Consider the following 10882-nt stretch of genomic DNA (forward strand, 5'->3'; position numbering starts at 1 on the left):
TTGGGAGCACTGAACTCTAACTGAATTCTAGCTGCTTACGTTTAAAAGACAATTTCCCAAGAGCTGCATGGATTTCAGGCAGCATGAGGAGAAGACAGAGATGGAAGTCCTCAATGAGCTGGATTAGCCTTTCAGCTAAAAGGTGCCAAGAAGCCCACTTTCCCATGAGTCAGCCATGATCTTAAGGAAAACTGGGGTCAGGCAAGCAAAGCCCTGCCTCTTGCTCCGTGACTTTAAAGACTTAGGATGTCTGCCACCTTCACAGCATGATCAGTCAGTTAATCATTGGAATTGAAGGGGAGAAGACTTTATTCAGTTCAGATAAACCTGGACTGGGGTGGGAGAAGGATGTATGGTTCTTATGAATTTGTTGCAGGTATTATCCCTTCCCATCAGTTATGCTGGCTGGGGCTAATGCAAGTTGTAGTTCACCATCAGCCACAAGCACATTCTCCACCCCAAGAAAACCATTATAGTGTTATAATGGATAAAATGTCAGTACGCGACTCTGAAGACCTGGGTTCAAATCCTTGCTGGGCCTTGGAAGTTTATTGAAGGGTGCCAATGAACTACTAGATAGCTCAGTGGTTTTGGAATCTCACTGTGGAGCCAGAGATCGTGAGTTCGATTCCCCACTGTGCCTCCTTGTTAGGGGCTGGACTTGATGATCCACAGGGTACCTTTCAGCCCTGCAGTTCTAAGCTTATACATTATATTATAATGGCACACCACTCCTTAAACATCTCTCATAGTTTGAAAACTTTGGTGGATTGCCATAAATGGGAAAAGAGTTGATGATACATTGTGGTAACGATAACTCATCTGCAGGGGGAACAAATATTTCAATAATGTGAAATAACCCACGCAGAGGGGAGAAGCAATTCAGTTTGGGGATGCCAAAACATCTCCCTCTTTATTTTGTAGGTTTAAACTCAGGTTTATAGCTGAGTAAGTAGATGGATTCTTCAAATCTGTGCATTTTCACTATAAAGCATCATTGTGCTGGGCAAGACTGAGTCGTATATGAAGATGCAAGTGAGAATTAATTGTTCCCCTAAATGATATAGGAGTATTTGGGGTGAAACTGTGACTGGGGCCAAGGAGGCATCCTCCTAAATTCGGGGTTGACCCTCCACCCCAATCCATGAGCCATCACAGGGTGGGGTGCTGGTTGCGTTTGCAGCCCACAGCCCAATCCATAGAGATATGCCCTCCCTGGAATGAGGTGTGTGTGTTAAAGTAAGAGTCAGTGTGTCTCACCCCAATCTCTCTGTTCTGGATTACTTTAAATTTTCACTAGTTTGCTCCTTTGAAAGTTTAAATGTTAAGTTTTAAAAGGTCATCTATGAATGGTTAATTGGGATTGGAGCGGAAAGCACTTTCTCTAGTACCAGTCCAGGACTGTTTCAGGAATGAAAAAGAGCCTCCAATCATTTAAAGCATTCTAGAGGAAGAAGTGGCTGGAATTGGCCAACGTGCACCCAGTGATATATGAAGCCAGGATTCACAGGTTAAAAGCCCTGAGACTTTCTGATCAATGGGGGCTATGACATAATCTGCCATGCTGCTCAGACTTCTTTGTTCCCTTCTGAGCTTAACTTTTGTCCTCACTGTAGCTAGGAGAGAAGTGAATCTTCCCAGGACAAATATATTTTTGCAGGCTGTCCCTGTTAGGATGCAAAGGGAGACTGGTCTTGGTCCTGAATGGGCAATTAAGAGCTATTAGCTTTACAAAAGATCTGCTCCTCATTTGTTGATATAGACTAATCCAGCTCCCTGCATTTTTGGACTCCCAGAAGGGAAAGACTGGCTATGGGCACTGTCACAATGAGTGCCTGTACATCCAAATTTACCACAATATTGCCACGTACACACAGTCTCAGTTTCCCACAAAGTACCCCCTCTATCATTCAGGGGGGACACTTAATTCCCACTCACATGTGCTATATTGAAAGTTTAAGGAGACCAACCCAGGACCCCAGGGCAGCATTCAGGAAGCCCCTTGCGGAATGTTGAAAGTCCTCTCAAGTAATCAGACCAGTCCTCTGGCAAGAGTGATCTGGCTTTCCCCAGCTGCGGCTGGACAGAGAGAGGGAGAAAGAGGGGCGTGGGGAGGAGAGGGAGAAAGGAATAATGCAGCCAGAACAAAACAAAACAAAAAAATCAGGACGGGAGGAAACAAACAAACAGAAAAGGAGTGATGCCATTCACCTTTTGCTCTGTCTCATCCTTTGATTCCATCCATGATCCCCAAGGTAGTAGTTTTCACCCTTAGGTAAGCCTGGTGTTCTTGGACTGCAATTCCCAGAAAACCTAGCCAGCTCAGTTAGCGGTGAAGGCTTCTGGGAGTTGCACTCCAAGAACAAGTGGGTTACTCAAGGTTGCAAACTACTGCCGCAAGGGATAGCTCCCGGGAGAATGTGGCTCTTGACAAAAAAAATGAGTTCCCCATCTCTGGTTTAAGGCAGGCCTAGACAACTGCAGCCCCTTATATGTCGTTGGACTGCAATTCCCCAGCCACCATAGCCGAGGGTGACAGGATTTGGAGGCCAATAACAAAGTGGTCCACCTCCAGTTTCAGAGCCAGTTGCCACAGCCTGACCCTGAATGCTCTTGCACCAGCATGCTAAGAGATCACCTAGAGCAATTTATGCCTCACATGTTCTCAACTTGTCTCCCAAAATGTTAGTGTTCTGCTTGACTTTGTAGTAACTCATTCATGAGAGTTCTTTCTTTCTTTCTGGAAGGGTAGAAACAGGACAGTAGGAGAGCAGCCTTCAAGCACTTGACATTTAATGGAGTCTGTGTGATGCCAAAGTTTGATGTTAACTCTGTACTGAAGAAGTTAGTATTTGCTATAACATTAGTATAACCTACAGTAACATATTTTTTATTTGTATACAAGAGAAATAGAGTGGGGGGGGGAGAAATAACATTATAGCAGTCCTAAGACTTCTTAAAATCTATCTGGACTTCTTTTCTTTTGTAAAGAAAAGACCACACTTATTTTAAAAAAGCACAAGCGGGGTCACTTAGGAGTACATTACTTAAGTGCCTGTTGTTTTTGGCTGAGCACCCACAGCACAATCTGGTCCTTCGAGGTTCAGCTCTCTAAGAGTAACCAGAGGGTACCGACTGTTTGTATTAGCTAAAGATCTCTCTGGCAATAAAATTGAAGAAAATGTGCTTATCTGTAAAGTCAAGGCAAACAGCACACAAAAAAAGTTTGGTGTACTCTGAGCTGAAGATTGTCACATTGACTTGTTTCTGCACTTGAATGAACAAGTTTAAGAGATCTGTTTTAACCTGTTTTAACCAGAATATGATGGGAAGCCGAATCCTTGGACACACCTGGCTGTATCCGAGCCAAGTCTGAAAACATGCACAGTCTGTGAACATCTGTTTGAACATTTGCTAGAAGCAAATTGTGGTACACTTGTCTCAATTGTTCTGTCATAGTTCTGCCTTTTGCTTGGATTTTGGTCAACAAGAACCATTTGACATACTATTAAAGAAATGACAACAGTATTCTGGAGCTGCCACACAGTGGTTCTCAACTTTGTGTCCTCAGATAACAAAGAATTAAACTTGTGGCATCCTTCATTATTGCTTAGGCTTGCTCATATTACAGAAGCTGCAGTCCAGAATGACCTGGGGATGAAAAGCTAAGGGGTCCCTGAAGAGCCATGGCAGATTTTCTTAACGTGTGTGTAAAGTATGTTTTATGCTGCCTCAGAGACCACTTGATTAAAACATGGAGTAAGTGTCAAATAAATAGATAATGGGTGTCTAGACTGAGGTAGCAAACGATAGATAGAACCCTGAGCAGTTCCACTTCAAAATACAATCACAATTCTACTGCCCAGCTTCCACCTTTTCTTCTGTGATACATAAGATGGTTTTTATACATGTTGCCCAGATAGATTGGATGCACCTGGAATGTGTGGGATTAGCACTTCATGCACACAAATGTCTAGATGCCTTTATATCTCAGATCATGTAAAATACATGCCTTTTAAAAGCTAGGAGTTATGGAGGTTGCAGTCCAAGAACATCTGAAAGGCCACACATTTCCCATTCCAAATAAGCATATCAGAAACCAAAGTATAGTAATGGCAGTAACATTAAGAAGAGGTTTAGAAGTTTTAAAAGCAATACATTTCAATGGAAATCATATCACTATGTGCTTAATTCTGCTATGAAAAGAAATGGGGATTAAAAGTAGACAATAAATCACCATGTTATCTAAATACATAATATACTCAGAACTTGCTTAAAAGATAAAAGAATGCAAAAAGACACAATATCACTGAAACAGGGAAAAGGCAATCTATTTAAAATTAAATTTTGCATATTTATATTTCCCATTAAACATACACCTCTTTTACTTTTTGTAACTAGCACAATATGGGAAATACTAATTTGATGAAAAATCTCTTTAAAGCCACATATTTGATAGAGGAATAAATAGCAGTAAGAAAGTTAAATTGACTCAGAGTTAACATATCATGACATTCACAACTCAGAATGCATCTATCATACGCTTGAGTGTAGAATAATTATGTTCTCCAAACAAGGGGTGTTTACTTATAGTTCATACAAGATCTGTTGCAGAGTATTTTCTTCTGCTTACAGGTAACAGAGCCTGTATAAGAAATACAGGCATTACGTTGATTTTAAAAACAACTTTAAAAGTTTGCTGTTGCTTTTAAAAAAAGCAATAGCAAAAAGAAAATCAATACCAGGAGAAGAAGTATCTGAGGTGAAAAAAGGAGAAAAAACTAAACTAGCACCCCAAGAAAAGCAAATTCCCAGGATTCACCAGCACCACCACCACTGCCCAGAAACAAGTCAAAAGACCAGTTGCACCTCACATTAGTAGAATAAACACTGTCTTGTTTGTTTTCTCTTCAAGAACTACATACCTTTGCTTTTCTTCTTCACACCAAATCTCATCAGCTGTCAGTGGGCTTTCCCTCTGAGGGATTCTGAATAACCTTAAAAGGATTTTGTAAAAACATTATTTGTTAAGACATGTCTTAATTTGTCCAGTTTGCACTTCTACACAAAGTTTCCCCTACGATCCTTAAGGAACTATGCATTCTTCTTCACAATTTCCTCTTACCTGTGAAGAAACAAAGCTCAGATTTCTTTCTTGGAATTACTCTTATGACAAGCTGGTTGGATTCTTCACTGAGGGTGAGTGTATCCTTCGGGTAATGTATATATGTATGCTTCCAAAAAGCCCTCCTTCTTTTTCACTCCCACCTGCAGTCTCTCTTGTGTACTAACGTGTACTTGCTGTCAATCAAAAACAAGTTAAGAGTCTGAATTGGAATTACCTGAATGAGGAAACCAGAGGGAGGAAGAAATCTGAGAGGAGACTTTGTGATGTCAGCAGTATGTTTTGAGGAAACCTACAGCGAAGACCAGGAAACTGTATAACTCTGTTAGAATTCAACACCCTGCTATGAGCTAAGCACATGCCTGCCTAAAAAGAAACTAATGTACTTCTAGAAGATGCCAGTTAATCTTTGAAGAAACTTGATCAAAGTCCTTTCAAGATATTATTTTGCCCAAATAAACACAGTAACAACGCTTTGAATAAATAATCTTGACTGTTTCTTTAGAGAGAGAAGATTGTCACATATTCCCTTAATAGAATAGCAGGTTGGTTCTGAAACAAATACACAACAGGTCTGGCTGATCCTAGGCAGAGCTGCTAGCCCAGAATATCAGTGCTTCTCAGCTGATTGCTGGCACCATAGTTTCTTTCTGAGCTCTTATGTATGGCATTTCCTTTGTTATTTATAAGACATCGGATTTAAACACTGGAACACCCTGAGTGAGTGTAGTGAGAAAGAGCTGTATTTCTCCACTCTCGATGGTTCCAGTATGCCTTAGGCATTTTTGATAGGATTTCCAGAAATAAATCAGTAAAACACAGAGTGAAAAGGAAAGACATTCACCTCTAAGAAGCCTCTCTCCTGGCTATGAAATAGTATTCACAGATTCACAGATTTACATATATTAATTCAGTGTTTGTTTCTGTCCATGGAGTTTTCTTGGCAAAGATACTGGAGTGGCATTGCCAGTTCCGGCTCCAGGTGGATTGCGTTTAGTCGGAACTCTCCACTATGACCTGTCCGTCTTGGGTGTCCCTGCACGGCATAGCCCATAGTTTCTCTGAATTACTCAAGTTCCTTCGCCACGACAAGGCAGCAATCCATGAAGGAGACCCTGATGTTAGGAAAGTGTGAGGGCAAGAGAAGAAGGGGACGACAGAAGATGAGATGGTTGGACAGTGTCATCGAAGCGACCAACATGAATTTGGCCCAGCTCCGGGAGGCAGTGGAAGACAGGAGGGCTTGGCGTGCTCTGGTCCATGGGGTCAGGAAGAGTCGGACACGACTAAACGACTAAACAACAACAACAAAATTCAGTGTTTGCTCATTTGCTTCAACTTGAATGCTGCTTTAAAATAAGGTTGATATAATGGAAAACACAATGAAAGCCAATTAAAATTCAGAACTGAAGATAACATAAAGCATTAAAATACTCACCGAGAATTTGGTGAAAACATGCTGAAAGTCAGACTTTTTTTTAAAGGTGATTTAAAAAAACCATCTGAATACATTTCAGTTTTCCAGACATATGTCAATAGTAAAGTCATAAACAGACTACGAGGTTTTTGGAAAAGCCAAGTAAGGATGCAGTCGGGCAGTTGCAAAGGCACTCACCTGATCACACCAGATAGGAATGCTTTGATGAGAGTGGGCTCCCTCAAAGCAACCCTTCCATCTACTGGGAAATCACTCCAGCCTAGCCCCCCCCCAAAAAAGAGCAGAAGCCCTACAGCTGGACAAAAAAATGTCCCTCTGGCAGATGAACTGGGTTCAGGCTGGTGTGCATTTCCTCATGCCTTTTGTGATCATACTGAAACACACCATAAGCAGACAAGATTGTGATCTCTTTCCCTGTGTGATCACATCTTAATGCAAGTATAATCATAATTTTCATAGTACTGGTTATTCAGAGAGGTTCTGAGCACAATACAATTCTCACATGTGTGAGAATTAAGTTTAACTAAATTCATTATTACTTACTTCTGAGTAAGCATATATCAGCTTGTGTTGTTAAATACGTGGAGTAGATAGGAGTCTTTTCAAAGAAAAAAAGGAGGAGATGCCAGCAAACCACTACTTCAGAACTACATCAGCAAGCAGCAGACATAAATAATGTCATCAATATGTAGCTATAAGAACCTGGAGGTCTGGAATGCTGCTGATCTTATGGTTAACTACGGAACCCATGCCAAAACAACCAGCTGCCTTAAATTTAAATGGATATAAGTAAACTGTGATTTTTTTTTCCTTGTCAGAGTCAAAAGAATTGACAACACTCACATATGTTCCTCATCCGTGCTTTGCACAGCTTTGAGGATCTCATCTGGCTTTGGTGCTGGCTGTTAAGAGCAAGAGGACCACAAGGCAATCCCAGCTTCATAAAGATGTATGCATGGAACCCTTCTTCTCTTATTCCTGTTTCAGGATTTTATAGTGCTTCCAATACACCATCTGTGAAAAATCAGTTCCCATCAATGATGAAGAATGTTCTAACTATTCTATATTCATTACTGGAGAAAGAAAAATGTCATTTGGGGAAAAAGAAACACAAATTAGATATAATTATGTCTGGGAGGAGGAGATTCAAAACAGAGCATCCCTTTTGGCTGGGGAATTACATTTTTCCTGTAGGATTTATGGCTTCTCTTATGTTCCTGGATTTTATAGATAAGAAGCTTAATAGGACAGAGAGGATGCTGGAATGACTTTAATATTTAAGATACTGGAGTGAGAGGGCAGTCTGTGGAGATGGAGAAAGAAATTAGGACAGACTGGGCACCTGAACAAACATGTATATGAATATAATATCCTTTCACAGCAATGAAGAACACTCGGCAGGAGAGAGGTTGGTTTCCTCTACAGATGCTGAATGAAGCTTTCCTGTAATAGATTTGGGCAGAATATACATGGACTCATTAAAGCCTACTATGGAACCAAGGTAACTTTACAAACCACCACATTGTAATTTGGCTCTAGATTGGGTCCAAAGTGTAAAAGACACCACACATTTTAAAAAAGCTCTCTCACAAGGAGCACTCTCCAAGACCAGATGAATCAACTTATGCCTAATCACTAAAACTGTGTGTCAGTTAGACGCAATATCACACTCCCTCTGCCAAACAAATAAGTTGAGTGAAGGGGCAAATATGCACGCACACACAAGGGCAAATGTCCTTGGTGACAGTGGAAAGAGGAAGAGACAAACTAAGTGAAGATTATTAAAGAAAACATGTTTATTTCTGTGATGTCACCATTCTCTCAATAGTCAAGGGACAAGGCAAATGGAAGTTGAATATTGGTGTCAGACAGAAAGGGTGTGACAGTCCTTTCCAGGATTCTCCAGAGGGGCATTGCCTTAGCCCTTTGTCCCTCTCTTATTCCAGAGACACAGACACATGAGAAAATGAGAGACAGAATGACCTGTACGTCTGGCTGGAACTGCTTGCAGCAAGAACTCTACTCTCCGAATTCTGTCCTCTGTACAAGTTCCATGTTGTTGCTAAACCTTAGGTAACTCTCCTCAGGTACTTCTGAGTCATTGGGATTGTGTTTTGGGCAGAGAGCCCAAAGGTGAGAAAGATCACAGAACTTCATATATTGTGAATCATAGATGCAAGATCTGTCAGTAAATATTTAAATGCTTAGCATGTGTAGAATTTTTCAGAGTGACATAAGTGACTTGATCACCCTTGTGAGAACTCCACCCAAGCATCTTATTTGGATTAAACACTTTCAACAGGGAGAAGAGACTATACAATTTTAGGTTAATTTTGTCCCACCAGATTGGAGAAGATTCTCACAATCAGTCGCTCTGAATTATAGAGAGCTAGCTGAGTTCTATGAGGACATAATCTGAAGATAAAAGGAATCTCAAGGCAAAAGCAGATGGATATGTAAATGGCTTGCAGAAATGTGTATCTTGCATAAAGCTACAATAAACGTTGTTGTGCTTGGCGCTTTGGATACTCTACATATGGCTCTGCTAGATGGTGACCTACCCTTCCACCAAGCAGAGCAACTTTCTTCATTCTGCTAAGGAAAATACAAAGAAATGCAGAACAAATGCAAGTGTTTCAGGTTGAAGACCACCATGACAGTAAAAGACTTGTACTTGTTATTCTAATGCACAGACAATGTCCACAGAGACTGGATCTGAGCCTCACCCATTTGGATTTTGTAAAGAGCTCTTTATAAAAATTGTTCATAGATCATCGATACTGTCAGCTGCAGAGTATTTTTCCTCAGATGTATGCCAACATATGAAAACACTTGAAAAGTTTACCATAGGAAATGATGACAGCACATACACTGCAGCCTTTTACTAAACTACTTATATGCATTTTGAGCACAGCTTCATCTTGATCTGGTGTTAGATACTGCATGGGAGTGGAAACATTTAGATCAGGTTTTCAAGATGTAGTTGATCTTCTACATGGAGAACAAGAAAAACATCTGTGATGCCAACTTCAAGAAATGACCAAACATCAAAATCATTCTTACTTTACCTGTTTCATCCTGTACATCAGCAAAGTCATTCTTGCATATTCATGGAACAAAGACATTTTTTACAGTCAAGATGGGACAATTCAGGCTTATTCATGTAACCCTTTTATATGGACATAAACAGATGTCTTAGGAGAGGGATCTTAGCACTAAAGCTTATGACTTCATGCAAAGAACACCATTTAGAAAACTACATTCAATGTATTAAAATTCTTGTAAGGCATGCCATATAATTTTGCATATATTAATAGTTTTTTATAAACACATGAGTTTGTTAACCAGTTCTTTTGTTTGTTTATTTTTGTTTTTCATATTGAATCTTGGACTTTGTTCCTGTTTTACAGCAGTAAGTGTAATCCACCACACATAGAGGAGGGATGCATGTTGTGCTTGCTGTCATCTTAAAACTCCACTCTTAACCCAGTGACAAAACAAGAATGGGAGGGGAAAATTCACAGTGAAAGTGGTCCATATCCCTTTTTTTCTACATCAATACAGTATTTTTGTTCTTTTATACCAGACATCTGGGCAAAATCATCAGCCCTTGATTAAAAATTGCTAGCCAGTTATGGGGCAAATAAACATAACATACATAAACCTTGCCTTTGGTGAATGTGCGTTAGAGTCTAGAAGTAACTTTTTCTTTTTTAAAAAAAGTGTTGTGCTCCCGCCTCTTCTGGAAGCTTGCCCTTTCCCACCTCTACAAAACAGAGAAACATACACTCTTCTTTAATGGCATCCTCTGTAATGTGCCGGGTGGGTGGGGCTTGTCAGCTTTGGAAGGCAGCCCATTTAGGAGAAGGAAAACTCCAATTTCAAACCTCCACTGCCTTGTGGCTATATCCATTGATGGAAAAGGCTTCAGGAGTTAATATTGAGGCAAAATCCATAGCCGGAGTCCTAGAGGCAGTTCGTGTCGTTCTGGCAGCTTCTGTGAACCAGTTGTATTGGCTCTTGCCTTTCCATTGGACTATTTCAGCAATGTGGGGAGGGGGGATTTGCTGCTTGGGTAACAGCCTATCCTCCATATCATTTTACCCAGGCTTTGTGCTCTGGAGAGGACACTCCAGCTTCGCATACAGCGCTGAAACAACATGGGAAGTAGCAGTTACCGGTTATAAGTCTTTGCTCGATTGGCATAGAGCATGACGCCAAGGGCTACTTCTTATGGTGGGAGAGGTCATTGCACCTCACTAGGTAGCTACCACCCATCTTAAGCTGGGCAGTCCCTAGCCAGTAAGGTGCTACCTCGC

At 40.8% G+C, this 10882-nt stretch overlaps 1 protein-coding gene across 3 annotated transcripts in view; it reads right to left on the minus strand.

Moving 5' to 3' along the window:
- Nucleotides 1–5674, minus strand: part of KCNJ15 (potassium inwardly rectifying channel subfamily J member 15) — a 38176-nt gene extending 32502 nt beyond the window's left edge. The window contains exons 1-2 of one of the 3 annotated variants that reach the window (XM_072994131.2): nt 5343–5674; nt 4926–4997 (exon numbers count right to left, since the gene is read on the minus strand). In XM_072994131.2, the coding sequence (XP_072850232.2) occupies nt 4926–4997; nt 5343–5485 (215 nt within the window). In that variant the 5' untranslated portion in view covers nt 5486–5674. Of the gene's footprint in view, nt 1–39; nt 4810–4925; nt 4998–5125; nt 5311–5342 lie in introns of those variants that run through there. The other 2 variants (XM_072994133.2, XM_020789297.3) reach the window with 2 other exon arrangements.
- Between the last annotated feature and the right edge of the window lie 5208 nt (nt 5675–10882).

The sequence above is a fragment of the Pogona vitticeps genome, chromosome 3 (assembly GCF_051106095.1).
Source record: "Pogona vitticeps strain Pit_001003342236 chromosome 3, PviZW2.1, whole genome shotgun sequence".
NCBI classification, from domain to species: domain Eukaryota; kingdom Metazoa; phylum Chordata; class Lepidosauria; order Squamata; family Agamidae; genus Pogona; species Pogona vitticeps.